This window comes from Diadema antillarum, unplaced genomic scaffold, assembly GCF_040938485.1.
Source record: "Diadema antillarum isolate AM-2024a unplaced genomic scaffold, OU_Dant_1.0 scf00000022, whole genome shotgun sequence".
In the NCBI taxonomy this organism is placed as follows: domain Eukaryota; kingdom Metazoa; phylum Echinodermata; class Echinoidea; order Diadematoida; family Diadematidae; genus Diadema; species Diadema antillarum.
This window is the reverse complement of record NW_027270911.1, coordinates 1,488,261-1,507,782: the sequence shown is the minus strand read 5'-3', so window position 1 is coordinate 1,507,782 and position 19,522 is coordinate 1,488,261. Positions and strand designations below refer to the sequence as shown.

Below are 19,522 nucleotides of genomic sequence, written 5' to 3'. Positions count from 1 at the left end.
ATTTGCTGAACTTCCGCTTTTTAACAATCTGAAGTGCGCCACACACCGAGCCACAGTGACTGACTGCATTGTATTCTTAGCGATCCTTGAGATCTGATGCGGAGAGTTGCCCATTTTACGTTACAGTACACAGAATATAGGGCTGGCTAGGCGCTCAGGGTTAACACTTACTCGTACACGCGCGCATAGAGTACACAGCCCTTGCATCCTGTCGCCGCTGTGCGAGTCTCGCTTGTTTGTTCGCTCGTCCCTACTCCTACCAATTACTGTAGTAATACTATCTTTAATTTTACGCCTGTTTTCGCTCCGTGTGAAAATTACGACCCATGGCGTGGGTCGTGTTGTACTATAGACCACAGCAGTGATTTTTATTCTGCTGGTCGACAGCAGAAACAATGGTAAAATGAGCGCCGAATTCGTGGTGCCTGCTGAAAAGCGAGTGGCAGTGGTCGAAAATGCGAGGCGAATTGAGCAAACGTTCGACGTCCTCCTGCGCTGCTCGCACCCGGGAGAGAGCGGCGAGGATGACGCTGGAGATTCTGGGTGTATCAATATCGTGCCGTGTGACGACGCCGATGCTACTGTGTGGGTACAGATTGAAGGAGACAGGGAAAATATTGAAAAAGCGAAAGTAAGTGTGTGCCTACTCATTGTCTGATTAGAGTACATACATGTTCAATGTGTACTACATTGTAATCTATTGTTGTGCTGCTAACCATCAGTTGGGCCACTGCCTCTCTGAATCAGCCCGAACCCTTCGCTTCGAAGCGTTCGGTTTCCCGTAACCGCAGCAGCGACCCCATACGGACAAATACGTACCGTACTGTGTTACAGCGCCCCGCGACGGGGTTAGGTTTCCCGCTGCTACAGTGTGTGTACAACGGAGGAACTTAGTAAGACGAGTGAATTGCACGACAAATACATTTGACATCTCAAATCATGAAGTTATGGTCTTAAAGATACACTGAACATCAGCTTAGTATCGAAAATACACCAGATAATGGACTGCACTTACTCGGAAGAAGTATCTGACTTTCTTCTCTTTGCAGTTTTCTTCCTTTCAAATAAGAAAACATTTAACATTAAAAAAAAAACAACTGTTTACTTTTTAGAATGGCGTCAATTCACACTCACAGATTCATCTTTTAGTTTTACTCTGTGGAATATATAGACTACTAGTAGACTTCTAGATCTAATTGCAATATAGCGAGGCTTTTGCCTTTGCTATTTTGTGAGAAACTTGTGTGACTGTAGCCCGACCAGACGCTGTAAGTTCGCTGTCGCGACGTACCTACATGTACGTACAGCGACTGGGCTGTGTATAGTTAGTGTGACTGACGCTATTTCTTTGCCAGGATCTTGTAATATTTTTGATTACCCAGGTACTCGGAGATCAATGTCATACATGTATATTGGTCCAAATTTACCCAACTGTTTCTTATTGCCAAGCGCCCCCCTCATCCTCATTCAGGACAGTGGCAGTAGTGTGGCCCTCTGTGGGTAGACATTGACTACTATTATAGACCGATTCTGTGACGCGCTGTGTGTATTTTTGGCATGGGCGCAGCCATAGTGGGTGTATCAGCAGACCCCCCCTCCGCACTCCCCCACCCCTCTCCCTACATTAGCACGCGCGCAGAATGAAAAACTGCTTTAGCCCATAGGCGTCTCGTACTGAGTGCGCGAATGCTTGCTTAGTGCGCGAACCTTTGTTACTAGTGCATGATAAACATGTTGCCCGGGGTGGGGGAGAGGAGGGGGGTCAGCTGATACACCCACTATGGCTGCGCCCTGTGCCGTAAAATGTCTGCTGCCCTCAACGAACCCGAATCGGTCAATACTGTAAAAGTGGATATTTTCGCGTAACTAATTTTTTGCGCTTGGCCGTGTCAGAAGACTTGCATGTTTTTAGTTCCGCGGAATCAAGACATCAAGTACCAGTACTGGAACATAGGGCATGCAAAGATATTCGTGTGCTTTTATTTTCGCGCTTGCTTCTCGTTGCACAAAATGCGCGAAAATTTCAACATGGCGAAAATTTCCACTTTTACAGTACAGTAGAATCTAAATGATTGGAACGCGCCTAAACACACGTCTAGTAGTATTTGGAATATTGAATCACATGCAGGTAAACAAGATGTGAATGCGATTCACTCTCACGCGATGGATAATTCTCTGGTCCAATATGTTCGATGGGATATTTGATGTGATTGATAATGTGATCGGGAATGCTTTGAAATTGCGATACTCCCAGCATACTTTTTGGGTAATATCTTGCATTTTTGGTCATTACCCAACTGAAATTGTGTCATCACAGCATTACCGTATTTCACATATTTCTCATAAATGCATACTATAATGCATGAATACATTTTAGAAGGAAAATCAATAATTTCTGCAGGCATGTGAGAACCATGTTTGCCCTTTAAAAGATGAAATGGACAAAGATTGTGTGTACTGTTAAACAGGCATCGAAGCCCAAATGACAATGGTACAGTGTAAATGTCCTACTCGTGTGCATTCTCGTATTTGATGCCACTACAGAGTACTCATAGAGGGGAGAAGTGTGAAACTGCATCAGCGCCCAAAAATCCAACATGGAACATAATTATGGACTCTTCCAATAAATTCTAACATGTGCAGGCATGGCTTGAGTACTGGTATTAATTCAATATTAAAGCGAGAAAACAGATTAAAGTACTATAGTCTGATAATCAAATTACTTGTATATAATTTCAAACAATCAGCAAAGTCAAAATGATGTAATCATCAGTATAGGGCATTTAAAAAATGCTTCAGAAATGACACATAAAATTATAAGACCAGAGACGTATTAAATGCAGAAATGAAAAAGCAAAAAGAAATCAAAATGAACAAATGAAATCTAAAAACAGAAGAGCCATGCTGAATGAAGCGTATTTACAGAGAGCTTGTGAATGTGCGTTTGAAATCGTAGTAGAGCTTAGTACAGTAGGGCTTAAAAGGATTGTATAGTTTGGTTTAGATGGGGCTGCAGGTTTCTAATTGTGTGGGTGTGTGTGTGTGTGTGTGTGTGTTCGTGAGATAATGAGAAGATCATAAGGTATAAAAGAACATTCAATTCTTAGAGGAAATCAAAGTTTATATGATGAAAATTGGTCTTGAAATGGCTGAGATATCCAACATAGCGATTTTATTTTTAAAATAAAGTGCGACAGGCTGCTGCTTTTATTGGAATTGCTTTATTTTACCTTGTTTTGTATGTTCTTCAAATAAATTTTCCATTCCTCATAGAAATGTGTACTTAGGCTCTTGGAAAAACATAAAACATTTCATTTATAGTGGTTTCTAATTATATCTCTCAAAACATTGAAAGCTTAAAACTCATCTCAACCAATACTATACCATCCCTTTAAAGTGAAGTTACATACTGTAAGTGAAGTCAGTGTACAAATGTAGGCTCAGAAAAGCAGACCTCCAAAAGACATCTAGGGTGAGACTAGTGATTGGGGCACAGTGATTAAGAGAAGCAGAGAAGAGAAAACATGGGAAGATGGCATCTGAATGTGGTCAATTTTACTTAAAAGAACTGTATACGCCGAATATTTTGCGAGGTGTTTATTTTCACGCATTTCACGAGTCAGGTGATATACGCGAAATGAAGGACACGCGAAAATATTGACTGATTCCCGATGTGAATGTGATGTACGCATGTACACTTCTCTGTTCAGTACCGGTACAGGACTCCACGATCGCGAATTTAACCACTGGTGATATTGTTTGGAATTCCCGATTCGCGAAAATTTAGACTCGCGAAATATAGCATGTACAGTACTCATTAGTCCTCTCCTCTCCCTAGTATTCATATTAAGTAATAACACTATTAAAGGGATGGTACAGTATTGGTAGAGATGAGAATTGGGCTTTTAACTTTTTGCGAGATACCAAGAAAACCATTTTGATAGGAATTCAAAGTTTATTTGATGAAAATCGGGTTTGGAATGACTGAAACATCCAAAAACAAAATAAAACAAAGCGATCATAATGAAGTGTGGGTCCCACACTTTGTTAGAATTGCTCTCTTTCGGATATCTCAGCCATTTCAAAACCAATTTTCATCAAATAAACGTTGAATTCCTCATAGAATTACATGCTCTTTCATAATTGATAAGAGGTTTCTCATTATCTCACCAAAAAATGTTAGAGACCTGAAATTAGGTCTCAACCAAAACTATACGATCCCTTTAACAGTCGGTAAACTGCTACTTTTTACATTTTTTTTTTTACTGAATTGTCTCGTATCTATGGATATGATGCAACCTGAACTATTGTAAAAAAAAAGAAAAATATGAAGTTTTAGATATTTTTCATGATGTGCTTGTACAACAAGTCATACCATCAGATTTGATAATAGCTGATGCTTTTGTTTGTACATGTACGAAGTGTACGAACGTGCAGGTACACGTGTGTACCATGTGTGTTTAGTTTTGGTTACATTGACAATATTGACTTTAAAATGATAAGGGATTTTAGAAACTCTCCTTTCACTTTTCATTTTGCATCTCAGTGAAAACAGATGTTTTGAGAAACACTGGTAGAGATTAAATGTGAAATGCTCTCTTATTTTTTAGTATGATATTCAGTTTAATTGTATGTACAGTATGACAGGGCAAATCTTGTCGTGACATACGTTTCGTTTCACCATTAAAAATTAGGAAACCTACACTTGCTCCAAGTGTTTGTACTACTATTTCTTTCAATTTCATAGTAGATTTTAGAGGGGAATAGTATTACATCAGGAAAAGAGAAAATTGAATGATTGAGTCAAAATGAAATGGATGTCGCCCGGAGCTTTTGTACTGGAAACATCTCTGGTTATTGCTAGTTGTGATACGCCGTCTCTGATTACATCAAACATGAGCAACTAATCATTCATGTAATTCTGATTGTGATGCTAAATAACACAATCGAAAGACTTTGCATAACCAGTCAAACTCATTTCACGCCAATTTTCTTGATGTCACAATCAGTTGAATAACTGATGATGTCACAAAAACCAGTGATGTCACAATGAACGATGATGTCAGAGGCACTACATTGTACATTGTACAAGGTATTAGCCAAGTCATATCACATGTTTGCAGTGACTACACAAAGCAATTTCGAGTACCAGTGCTTACCACACTGTCCACATACTGTAAGTCTGCGTGCAATGCTTCTGTACATAATGCAGATAACAAAAGCACATTAAAAATGCCTTTGTCAGCACTGTGCAGTCCCATGTACTGTGATAAAATCTATTTTTGTTATTTCCATGGTTACTGGGTTTGCAGCCTACAATGTAGTTCTAGAGCATGACTGGCTGCTGAATGACATGCCATACAGTATCAATGGTTGATCTGCTGTGCTGTATGTCTGCATTCATGTGCAACAAATCAAATCTTTCTGCTGAGGTCTTGAGCTGGTCCTAAGTGCAGTTGATCCGTAGGGTGCATTTTGTTTTTTGGTCGTATCTCTGGCCTTCTTAGTTCTGTAGGCCTACACATATTTTTATTTTTTATCTTCATAGTTCCAGTATGGTGTGTACTTGTGTGAAAGTTGTTGTTGTTGTTGTTTTTCTCTTTGATGGAACATTCCCTGTCAATGTAATCTTGCTATCAAATACACTTTTTTTTTTGGTGACTGTGAAGTCTTTAGTTTGTCCTTTTCTGTCATGAGTGCCCAGAAATGTACATCTGTACTGGCTGTAGCAATAAAAACAATTTATGATATGTGATAACCTATTTGTAATCAAATTTTGCCATTGGAATATGGTGTATGTTTCCATATGATATGCAGTAGGGTATAATCTTGCCCAGTCTATCAAGGACACAAACAATTTGTTCATGATTGATAAAAAAAAAAGCCCTGGAAAAACACTATGCATACATTGTATTCATGACATAAATATCAATGTTACAATTGCAGATTCGGCATTCATATTCATATAACTAAATATGAGCGCTCTTTGCGCAAATAGTTCAGTTACTTTCCTTGTACAATGTTGACTTGTCCTGGAAAGCTGACCTCTCAAATGAGAATAAGGAAGTTAGAATCAGTGCTTACAAGAGGAAAAAATGAACAGGGAAGTCATGTCCAGTTTTTTCTTCAATTCAGGATTTCAGATACTCAAAGAATATGGACAAGTACATGGTAGAGTTATATGTCCTGTTTACATGAGTGTCTATAAAACTTGAGCTGTGGGCCTTGGATGCATCGTTGTTTGCTTTTTTATGATTTGATTTGTTGATGTATCAGTCTGTCACAGTTGCATGTGCACGATACGCTTTCAAATGTAAAAGTGTGTGGGGGAAAAAAGAAAAAGTTTAGTTAAGTCTGTTTCTCATGTGTAAGAGTACACATTGAGCACTTTCACTTGAGATATACAGTACTGCATACAATGTAACTAGGCAAAAGGGCTTTGTGTTTCATCGTGTTTCAAAACATGTTTCATGCTGGCCAGTTTTATATTTTCCCAGATCTGAAAACAAACTCATCTCCTGTTTCTCCCAAACATTATACATGTATCTCAAATCACATGATTGTTTGTGCTTGGTTGTGGAGGTGTTTTCAATCACATTTTATTATTTTATCATATTTTATGATGGAGAGTTTGTTTATCAACTCACAGCAGTTCTGGCATACAGCGTAGAAGGCTTCCAAATAACTTTCAGGAAGATTTGGGCAGATGATAAACCCAAATGTGAGGAGGCCAGGCCCAGTTATGATCTTAAAACACATTTTTTTTTGGCCAATTATGTTCTATAGATCTGTTTTACATACAATGTATTCTAAGGCTGCATTTGTCTAATCAAGGAAGTACTAGGTGAGCTCGCCTAACTGTACCTCCGTGGTCTATGAAACTCGAGAGAGCAAATTTTAGAATGCATTTCAGATGGCATTTATGAACATGAGAAACTCGCTGAAGGACAATCGTCGTCTTAGAATGGTAAATTTGTTTCAATAGGCACTTTTTAGGGCGTTTCAAATCAGCATTTCTAAACACGATTGATAACATAGTTGCGTTTAAATATCTATTGCCCAGAAAATGCCTCAAACACTTTTGGGATTGTGGTTCTGCAGGGATTTTTAACTCCTTGGCCACCGCTGCATGAGCCTATGATATTGGGGGAATCCTTGACAACTTTCTCTTTATAATTACGTCAAAATTACAGATCTTTTGATTCTTTAGGATTCTCATTCGCACTGTGACAGGGGTAGAAAAAAGAGAAGACCTAAAGTACTTTACATTTGTTACAATAAAACATCATGCAAACAAGACTGTGAACAACTTCTGTTAAATTTCATACTCCAAGACTTCTGGGCCTCATTTCATAAAGGGTTGATATGATGGAAACTCTTGCTGGAATAGCAATTGCCATGGTGATGACAAGAATCCAGCTTCCTGATTGGCTGTTGCTATGGGTAGCTGCCATTCCAGCAAGAGTTGCTGTTATGAAATGGGGCCCTGGAACTTTCGTGTAACTCTAGAATATTCCAAAACCAAATGCATACGTATCAGCTGGCTCAACCAAAAATGTCAAAGAAATCAGTTTTTGCAACTTTTATGGGTTTTGTGATATACTGTCACATATGATGTTGATAAACAGTGCCTGACAATGAGATGAAATACATTGTATCCCCCTCCCCCCCCCCCCCATGGCTATAGATACATATAGGGCCTACATAACATATTTCATGTATCAAGGTACATACAATGTAGTGCAAATGTTGGTGTGATGTACAGTGTAAATAATTCGATATATGCCCAAAGGCCCAAAACTGGCCAATGGTTCTCTGCACTACATATATGGACTTGTATAGATCTGCAAAATAATATAAGCATTTCCACATTAAACCCGTTGAGGACCGGCTGATTTTGCTACCAGTACAACAATCATTTCCCGTAGACGCCTGCCCAAGTATACTCCGGCCTCGTCTTCAGTGGGTTACCAAAGGGTACATTTCAGGGATGTCCCTTTATTTTCTGTTTCCAGTGTGCATTAACCCCCAATACAATGTGATCTTTTAGAACAATTTAGTAAGATATAACTTTGCCCCCAAGTTGCTTCAGAGAAGCAGTTTAGTAGAATTTTTGCCGAGAGTGAGATTAAAAATTGGGGGGGGGGGGGGTGGTATCACATACGTTATAGGTAACATGAACAGACAAAACTGTTGCATTTTTGTCTGTCCATGTTACGTACATTCACCAGTGTAGAAATGCTGTAAAATACTGTGTTCAACAGAATTTTAAGGCTATTATCTTTCCTAATCTATATTAGGCCATTCAGTTAAGAAACAACAATGAACATTCATAATTTGACCTTCATATTTATGTTTGTGTACATAGATTTTCGTCCAGTGTTACATACTGTACTACAAACATGTACCTCCAAATTTTTCATTTTGGCAAAATTTCAAAAAAACTTGCTTCTTTGAAGCAATTTTGGGGCAAAGTTATCTCTCATTAAATTGTTCTAAAAGATATTGTATTAGGGGTAGTGTACGTTGGGAACAGAAAATACATGTAAAGCGATATCCCTGAAATGTACCCTTTTACTGTGGAAATAATTGTAGCTACAAATGTACATTGTCCAGTGTCGCTACAATTGTATGTGTGCATACAGGCTGTATGTGTTGTCATGTCAAATGCATGATTCATGTACAATGTGTGTTTGTGTATATGTGTATGTGTGTATGTGTGTGCGCGCGCGCCATATGCTCCCTGGCTTGCTGAGCTTGGTTTTTTAGGCGGGTGCTATTTAGTATTCAGAAGCCTGAATTAAGATGAGGGGAAAATCCCCTGCACTCCTCATCAATATTCTTCGCGTGTCTTTCATAGTGCCAGCATCATCGGCAGTCAATTTTGCATCTTCCTGCCTCCACACATACACACACACACACACATATACAGTGTACGATGTGGTTTCATACTCTGTGTGTGTGTGTGTGTGTGTGTAACAATACACTGTAGGTAGTCTATTTATACACCTTGTATATACATACATATATATATATAATTTATTTATATACATGTACACGGATGCAAATACAATTGTAGATGCCATACCTTATACATGATAGACTGTACAATATCAATGATACATAATTTTCAGAAGCCTGAATTGGAATGAGGGGAAAGTCCCTGAAATTCCTCCTATCCATGTAGGTTTCTCAATGTCAGCTGTGAGTAACAGTGATAAGGAGAGAGTTTTAATGCACTAGAAGTGATTTGATTTCTGGCTCACACCTTCAAAATCAATATGATGTTGGGAAATGGTGTGTATATTGATCATCATACACCAAACATATTGTTTGAGAATTATACAATGTGCATTATGTACTGTAGCCCTGTAGGCCCGTAACATTGACCAATTGAAGGGATGTGCCCTACACTTACCCATTCACTCTTTACCATGCAAAATGGTCTCAGTCATAAAATACATGTAGAGTGTAAACATTTTCACTGATTGCTCAGCTTCAAGAGTACACAACATCGGCAGTCCATTTTGAATCAGCCTGCAACCCTACATGTGTATAACTGTACATATACAATAAATGTACCTGTGTTTGTCAACAAAAAAGTTCAACTGAAGAGCTATTGAACTCCATACAAATCGACTGTGTTGAATCAAGTGTAAACAACCGGAAATTGCAAACAAATCATTTTTTTTTCTTATATTCGCCGACACGAGGCTTGCTTTGTTCTATCAAGGAGCTTCAAAAGCTCCTTGGTTCTATTTGTAGTTTCCTAGTTGGGGTGGGGTGGGGGGGGGGGGGGGCTGTGACCTGACTCACAGTTGCTATTCTGGTAAAAGTCTAATTGCACCATACTCACCCAGATTGTGCCTAAAGAGCACAATTCTGAATAAAATCCCATTGTGACATGTACCGTACCAGGATGTGTGATTTACCTAACAGTATAAATCAGAGAATCCTTATACTGTGTGTACTCTGATGAATTTGCAATTTTCAAAATGTTCAGTTATGTTACTGATTTTTTTTTTTTTTCAAATTATAGTATATTATGATTAAACTGTCTAAATACAGAAATGATCATGGCGTGCAACTGTGGACTTCATGGTAATCACTCTATGGTTGAATGAAATCAGTATTATTGTGTGTGTTTTAATTTTTTTTTTTTTTTTTGGGGGGGGGGGTAGTTTTCTTGTCTTCTAGTAGTCAAAGGTATCACAGTTGAAAGTCTGCTTAAATTGGTTTGGTTTATCTGATAATGTTAAAGGTCCTGTTTACCTTTGGGAGCAGTGATTTTTAAAAAAAGTTCAAGAGATCACATTTGATGCACAAGGGCCTATATGTCTGTTGCATCACAAAACATCCTATCATATCAAATTTTCACAATAAAGTCTGAAATATAAGGAGATATCAGTATTTTTCTCAATAAACCATCACTGTACAAATAATGTAGATGGTTTAGCGTGGAAACATTTTTATTTTGTAAACTATTGTTCACATTTTGTGCATTTAACAATACTTAACATTGATTACTTGTATACGGATTACATTTTTTTACATTGGTTGGTCCTATCCCTAACTTACATTTTAGAACTATTAAAGCACTAATGTTGGGTTTTTGTTTCATCTGCAAATATGGGGTAAATTATGTCTTTGATATTTTCTTCTTTGTACTGTAGTAAAAACAACTTTGGAATGCCATCACGACCAACATCCTCATGCATTATCTTTCAGACATCAGCACACTTTCACCAATCTGCACAGTATCATATAATTGGCATTGGTATCTTATTACCGGTGCCAGGGGGTTCCAGGCATAGGGAAAAAGGTTACCAAGTTCCGGTTGTTGAGGATGCAGAGTGTGTCTCAAACTTTTAGAGTGGAAGGTACATACACTGTAGTAGGCCTACGTGTATTACGCCATATGCAGAAAGTTGGTGTACGAAGCCATTGAAATGTCTGCATGACCCGCGATGATTCAAACTTCACAATTGTTCGATACAGTGGTAGGTTTGACTCACTCACAGCATGGAGCTACGTACTCCACATTCATGATTCACAGGGACACAAAAGAACTCTGGCATTGTCTAGTTGTGTCCATTCCGAGGTGGTAGATGGAATTTTCACGGGTCTTCTCTGTGTTTGGGCAGGTGTTACATCATACATGCATAATCTAGAAATGTGCCCGACAGTTTTGTTCTGTCTTTGATCAATAAAAAAAAATTACCTCTCCCCAACCGCCCACTCACGCCCGACCCACGCGAATGCCCACATCTGTGACCCTGTTACATAATAGACTATGTTTAGACTACATGTGTATGCCAGAGATACATCATGTAGCAACCGACAATGATTATGACAATTCCAACAACAGCCAATCAGCTTTAAAGACTTGACTATTCCTGGATCGTGTCACTCTAGTTGTTGTTATTGTGCAGTATGAATGTGTGTGTGTGTGTGTGTGTGTGTGTGATGAGTTGGTAAAATAGAGTCTTTTGTGTGATTGGCACCCTGATAAGTTTTCTCATTAATAGTGAAAAAGTACAGGATGTGCCATTATGTAAACCTGGAGTGAATATGTACAACCTTCATTTCATTTCATTTATTCATTTCATTTCATTTCATTTCCCCCCCCCCAAAAAAAAAATGTAATGTGGAAATCATATCATGCTTAAAAAATATACAAATTGTAAAGGGATTGAAAGCAGTGTAATCTGTAACCTTCTGTCCATCTTAATGAGGTGTCTTCCCATTTTCTTTTCTTTCTATGGCAAATGTATGCAGATGTATAACCTGTTATCTAGATACTGTGCATTGTAAAAAACAAACTATGTAGTATGTTTGCATTTAAGGAAATTCAATTCGAGATGTGCTTTGTCTTCTTATAACAAAATTAGAAAGGACTTTGAGTATATTTCACGTGCATCATATTTCAACAAAATTTGACACAAATGCACAACAATTGTGTAGCAATTCCAGGAAAAATTCCAAGCAAATGATAATAAAGCACCATCACTCACATCCAGCATGATACTAAAGATAGTACCCATTCGACCTTTATTGGAGTTGTGTAAAACCCTAAATATAAGATTGCAACAGTGACAAAAAAGTCCCTTCAATGAAGGTTAGTTTACTGTATTTTGCCTTTCTCTGTACCTGGCAGATTAAAAAGTTCCATGTCATCTTTCAATAATTTACAAGTTTTTAAAAAAAATAATTAATTTGTGTGTGCTTTGAGTTCCTGTCCACTTAATTCATTCGTTTCCTGTTGATATCTCATCTCGACTTCTATTTCACTTCATATATTTATCATTTTACTTGTGACATGCCCTTCTCTTGCACGTAGCAAGCCTTAGTCTGAATTCTACAGTGAGCAGCCTATCCCAAATGATGGTAATGGCTACCAAAATACCAATTAATGGCATAATTTACCATTTGCACATGAAACAAAAACCTGGCTTTGGTGCTTCGAAATAGTTCTAAATTGTGAGTTTATTCATCTATTTATTTATTTATCCATTCCATTTTATTTTCACAGGGTAGGCCTTTCAGTTAATTAGGGATAGAAACAACCAATGTAAAAATTTGAATCAGAATTATACATGTAGTTAATGTTAAGTATACAAAATGTGAACAATTATCGTAATAACAATGTTTCTAGACCAAACCGTCCACAGTTATGGTTTATTGAGAAAAATGGTGATCTCTCCTTATATTTTAGGCTGTATTGCAAATTTTTTCATGGTAGGATGTTTTGTGATACAACTGACCTGCTATGTACACATGTTATGCATCAAATGTGATATCTCGAACATTTTTTAAAGGGCTAGTGCAGTTTTGGTGGAGCTGAGAATTGGGCTTTTAACTTTTTGCGAGATACCAAGTAAACACTTGTGATAAACTACAGAACATACCATTTTGAGAGGAATTCAAAGTTTATTTGACGAAAATCGGGTTTGGAATGACTGAAACATCCAAAAACAAAGTAAAACAAAGGGATCGTAATAAAGTGTGGGTCCCACACTTTATTAGAATCGCTCTTTTTTGATATCTCAGCCATTTCAAAGCCAATTTTCATCAAATAAACGTTGAATTCCTCATAGAACTACATGCTCTGTCACATTTTATAAGAGGTTTCTCATTATTTCACCAAAAAATGTTAGAAACCTGGAATTAGGTCTCAACCATAACTGTACGATCCCTTTAAATCACTGCTCCCAAAGGTAAACTGTAACTTTAATGTATAGGTCTAGGAGGCCATGGTGATGATTTAAGAGGCCTTCCACCTTTATATAACCCCCCCCCCCCCAAACAAACGCTGTGTCACCGCCCACTTTGAAGCGTAAGCAGAAAGACTTGTCCACGATAGAGTACAAGATAGGCCTACATGTAGATTATGGTTTCCATGCCAGGTCTATTGTGGTTTCCACAGAAGGATGGGTTGTCGCTCAAGTCGCCCAAGACATCAGTGTGTACTGCCCTGCACATGAAGGGTGCCTGGCACTGTCTGACCCCCTGTGATTTGATAAAGGAACATGACTGTCTTCATGCTGGAGGACATTCATGTTGCAAACAAGCAAAGGACCAAGGATGACTGAGACAGGAAAATAACAGGGCCTACGACAAAAATCTCTCTTTTGTTGCTTTTTCCCCTAGGTCTACTCTTTCTGATCAAGAAGCAGTATTAGGAAGGTCAAAAACCAAAACAAAACTAGAAAACAACAGTCCCCTTTTCCACCTCACCCTGTGAAGTCTGTAAAACTTTTCCACCAAGTTCCTCTCTCAACACAAAAGTCAACCCTTTGTGTCGACTGGGTACTTGCTAACTGAGTGAGTGTTATTGTGACACCTCGGGTGGAAGCCATGTTATGCCAAGAAAGCCAAAATTAGGACATTACAGCCAAAGATACGCCGTGTAGGTGATGCAATTAATATTGTCATTAAAGTGTGAAAAATAGTCATGAAATCAGACAGTGAAGGTTTTGGCAGTCAAAAAGAGGGTTCAGACGGAATTATGATTTTGCAGAAATCTATTTATGATCGTAGTTCAATTTAACAATTTCCATAAACTGGGGGTACCAGCCTCTGCCAATGGGATCCGCTTACTCAGGCACATGCGCTGATGACTGTAGCAGCTGGGCCATTGTTGTTGTGCCAAAAATAGATCCATTGTAATGTGTCCTCAAAAAAAAAAAAAAGTCTGTGCATGTGTGTTTGTGGGGGGGGGGGGGGGGGGAGTGCTCAGTGGGTGCTCAGTGATTAAAAGCCTTGATTATGTCTGCCTTGTGTTCATTCCACAGTACAGTGTTTGTGAAGATCTGTTGTAGGATTTCTCGCTCCAGACCATTTCCTTGCCAGTGGTGGTGCAAGTTAATTAACAATTCATTATCAGGAAATCTGAGAGAGACAGTAAAAATACCCTAACAAATTTGTTTGCATCAAACTTTTTGGATTTCGACTCTGGACTATTAACGATTATATTACCTACTTGTACAGCCCCTGTGGTCAACAAAGGTATAGTTTCATGTCTCTTCTAAGTTTAGCCTCTCAAAAACAAAACAAACAAGTTCTAATGTTACCAGAACTGCATTCTTTAATGATATAGGCCTAATCTTCGACATGTTTCCTTGTCTTGTTTTGTTTTGTTTTGTTTTGTTTTGTTTTGTTTTGTTTTTATTATTCCCATGTAACATATATGCTGAAGAAATATTTGTGGTATAAATCATTGCAAATTGTATACCATTTAATTTGATATTCTATTTTGTATCTATGAATATGTATTTTAGGGCTGCATATTTGGATTTATTGTCTTGGTGTTGACTAACATTTGTGCTCAGTTCAGCTGTGCAACAATTTGTTTTTGCTCATAAGGTAAAACACAGTATTGTTTGCATCAATTTTTAATATCTTTTAGTTTTCATTTCCTACTTTCTATTTTATACAATACATTCATGTAGGCCTATACACATCTGTATTATGCACACACAAACAGATAGTATTGGTGGGAATGAGGATTGGGCTTTTAACTTTTTGTGAGATACCAAGAAACCACCTCATGAAATAATACAGAGCATACTTTGTACCATTCTAAGAGGAATTCAAAGTTTTTTGGATGAAAATAGGTTCTGGAATAGCTGAGACATCAAAAGACAAAGTAAAACAAAGTGATCTTAATAACAGATGGGTCTCACCTTTTATTAGGATTGCTCTGCTTTGGATATCTCAGCCATTTCAAAACCAATTTTCATCAAATAAACGTTGAATACCACTTGGAATTACATGCTCTTTCATATTTCATGAGAGGTTTCTCATCATCTCACAAAAAAAAAAAAAAAAAAATGTTAGAAACCTGAGGTTAGGTCTCAACCAAAACTATACAATCCCTTGAAGATGCATACCTAGTATTCTGCTGTGTGAGTATGACTGCCTTGGATTGACCTGGGCGGTGGCTTCAATCTCCCCTGATTTGACGGGAGCTTGAAGTAGCCTAATTGACAGCAGTTTTCTGTTTTTTGCTGTCCTTTTGCTAGGGTATGTTTCTCCCTACTCAGCGCATTGCAAACCAGTGCGTCAGAAATGCAGAATGCATGTATACTGTACATATAGCACGACATTAAAGGGCTTGTCACAAATGCTGCAAATTCCCATGCTCAGGGCAATCATGTGTGTTTGCTTGTTTCAGCATGGAATTAATGATTTGATTGCAAAATGAGTGGGTGCTTTCTTCGTTGGTCAGTGTGAAAGAGGACCCTCTGATATTCTTGCTTTCATTCAATGGCTTGCAGGTCAATCACTTTGTGTAACATGGAGGTGGAGGGAAGGGGGGGGGGGGAAGGGGAACTGCCTCCCTTTTTCCATGAATAAGGTTGGAGGAATGGGAATACGATTTGATCAAACACTTCCCCTCACAGACATCCATCCACAGGTACCCCATGTCACATCCTCTTTCTCAGAGTGATGTGCCAGATATAACCTTCCCTTTGTAATGCTGTACATATAGTTCATTGAGACTTGTTCCAGCTGTAGTCCTGTGTTGTTGTTGTTTGTATCTCACACACACAACACACACACACACACATACACACATGTACAGTGTATGCCCTGTCCAATTCAGGTTTGTACCTAAGAAGAAATTGTACGGATGGAGCATAATTTACAAGTTTGTGTCCTGTATCTGTTGGGGATTCTGTACACCCCAATTAAGAAAAAACAAAAAAAAATGGGGGCATATTCTACATACATGTATGTACATACTGCATCTATAGTAAGAAAGGAAGAATGCAAACCAGAACAAACATAACAAAAAGAATATCAAGGGCATACAGTCTCTCACTGGTTTTCCTGCCAATTCAATATGGTAGACCCCCCCCCCCCCCCCCCAGTAAGAAACAACAACAACAACAACAACAAAACAAAACAGAATGTTTCTGAGAAAATTTGGTTTTGCACCAAATTCAAATGTGTCTAGCAATTGTAGCATGTGAAGGCACTCTGACAGAGTCCATTTGTCAATACCTACCAGGACAATGTATGACCCACCTATGGTGTATTCCAAAAACTGGTTGTTCGATGAAGTGCCACAGGAGTAATGCATTCACCCCTTTCCTGTTCATGATGCTCTCTGGATACTTTGTTGTTGTTGTTGTTGTTGTTGCTGTTGTATTTTTTTGTTCGTGTGTTAGTTAAAAACTAAAACATACTTCTCAGAAGGGCCCAAAAATTCATCTTCCACCATTTGGAATTTACTTGCTATATATCGAAAGGCTCTACCAAGAAACTTGTCTCTCTGACACGATTTACTGGGATGATGAGTTGTTTTGGAGTAAGTTGAGATCAAAAGTGTAAAATATGAACAGTATGCTCTGAGAGTGTGATGCTTTCGGCATCATTTTTTTTTTTTTTTTTTTTTTGGGGGGGGGGGGTACTATTCCATATTCTCGTTGTTACCCAACTGAAAAATTGTGTTAAATCACAATGTTATGTCACACATTTTGTATGCATACCTACAGTATAATGTCTCCATTTTAGAGCAGAAATTGAATGTTTCTACCTAGGCGTATGGAAGTGATGTAAACCTACATTGTATGTTTCGGGGCTTAAATGTCAGGCATGGAGCGGTGCTGAAAGAGAAAGAGAACAATTTTAACCCTCAATTTGTTGTTTGCACCGATGGGCCTCTCCTGTCTATAGTTTGTTACATTAATAAGCAGACTTTCTCAAGAACCAAAACATGTCCTGGGATTATCTTTGCCTCAGAACGTGAATTAGAGCGTGTTTCTACTGAGCGACGAAAATTCGAGGTGATGCCAGCCGATGTGTGGTGATACCGGCCGATGCCGGCCGATACCGGCCGATGCGTGGTGACACCTCGAATTTTTCCTCAGTAGAAACAGATCGGGTAGTGGCCGATGCCGGCTGATGCGAGGTGCTCCGTCGTCCATCTATTGAGGTGGTCGATGCGTGGTGACGCGAAGGACGATTCTCAGTAGAAACACACCGGGTAGCGAAATTCGTGGTGTATCGGACGTCCAGAATTTCTCCCCGCGCTTTTCAATTGGTTCATCGCACACACTCCTTTAACACATGTGTACAAAATACGTGTGTACACACACCGACCGTGTTGGCATGCTTTGTACCAACTCGCTTGTGTACGTGTTATAGGCCCTATACGTTACGTTACATGTGAATTGTGGCATTCCTCGTCTATTGTTCGCGTGATTAACAGCCTAACTTATTGCATTACTAAGCCCTCATAATTTACTTTGATTTTACACCGCGTTATTTCATTTTATACTGTCTCGAATCGCGAGAGTACCACATTAGTATGTCGCAGCCTTGAGAAAATCTCAACTGGACCCTCGATCTCCAAAGATTTCTCTATCAGTGGCAGGATACCAGTATGTTAGTTCGGGGTATATTGGATGGGGAGACGAAATGGCTTATCAAAAAATAGCCGACGCAGTAGCAAAGCAGGCAGGGTTCAGTACAGTGCGCGCGTGACCCAATCTGTGACTTAAAAATACCTGACTTCCGGAATCGCCGCATTTGCACGTCACCTTTGCATCACCTCGTATTTTGTCGCTCAGTAGAAACAGCTCGAGTGGTCGTAAAGTACGAGGTGCTGCGTTGGACAAAATTCGTGGCGATGCCAGGGATGTGAGGTGCTCTCAGTAGAAACACGCTCTTAGACTTTGAACGGTATGTGGGTGGGGAGGCTGTGGAGTGTAGAAAAACGGGAAAAGAAAGGGGGGGGGTGCGATGGAGTCATTTATTTGCCGTCTTTCAGCATGGCAGTTATACAGGGAGTGGGGGCGGACAAAGTCCCTCGAAACAATGTGTCACATTTGTTTGACTGCGCCCATATCTTGCTACTTGGCAGGGGTGAGGCTAGGGAGTGAGTCAGGTTATTGCACCAGGTGGATAGATTCGATCCCACCAGGCTGTCAGCCATATCAGCCATACACAGTATGACTCAAAGCGGCCAGCTCTGGATCAATGTCGTGGATAGTCAGTTGATCCTGAGTCACTTGCCCTGTGAATGGAATGAGCCCACTCTTTATTAAGTTCCTTGACCATTTTTAAACCCTTCCTATTCAGGGTAGGCCGGGTAGTGAATTTATATTGTTTGTACGCATTTATATGTGTGTGTGTGGGTGGGTGTGTGTCTGAATAGCGGGATTTTTAAAACTTTTTTTATAGATGACATCATGCATCTATCTGTCTTTAACAACTGGGTATTAAAGAGAAGACTGAGGAATTTTGATTTTTGGATGCTTTTTGTTTTCTCTTGTTTTTTCCCCTTTATCAGTTAAAAAGGATATTTTACATCAAAGTGTTCATCAGAATACTAACATTGCCAAGTGTTCACAAAAAAGAGAAAAAGTATGCATGGCTTCAGAAACCATACTTTAATTGTACTATGTAGTAGTACTAGTAGTCATGGCTCTAACCAAGGTAATTAGCCATCCAATTCCAACCTTTTTCTTCTGCTTTTCCTTTCTCTTCTCCTGCTTTTCCTTTCTCTTCTTCTGCTCCTTTCTCTTCTTCTTCTTGTTCTACTTGATTTTTCCTTCTCCTTCATGTTATTGTTGTTGTTGCTATTATTATTACCCCTAAATGTATTGTCATTGTCATCATAAGGGGTAGTGGTAGCATTAGTAGTAGTTGTATAAATGCTGGACAGTTAGTACTGATAAATGTATTCTGTAATATTAGAGGCAGCAGTTGATTTGAAATGTGCTTATCATAGTGTTAATGTTGTTGCTTTAACTCGTCCTGTAATTTCAGGTACACTGTACCAACCCCATAGCAGATGCAGTCAGATCATCAAAATGAAACTTGATGCTGTGTCAAGTTAGCTGTGAAAAGCTACATAAAACAAAACCAAAACAACAAAAACACACTTGCACGAGTTCCACTCAGGTGAAAAGAGCAGTTAGCAGCTTCAAAAACATTGTAGGCCTACATTGGATGCGCTTTTAACGTAAGTTTAAATATATGTTTTTCATGTGTATTCAGTGATACCAGT

At 38.9% G+C, this 19,522-nt stretch overlaps 1 protein-coding gene across 1 annotated transcript in view; it reads left to right on the top strand.

Moving 5' to 3' along the window:
* Window positions 1-204: 204 nt before the first annotated feature.
* Window positions 205-19,522, top strand: part of LOC139731603 (uncharacterized) — a 43,845-nt gene continuing 24,527 nt past the window's right edge. Inside the window, exon 1 of the mRNA XM_071642495.1 lies at window positions 205-631. Coding sequence (XP_071498596.1) covers window positions 404-631 — 228 coding nt within the window. The 5' untranslated portion in view covers window positions 205-403. The remainder of the gene's footprint in view (window positions 632-19,522) is intronic.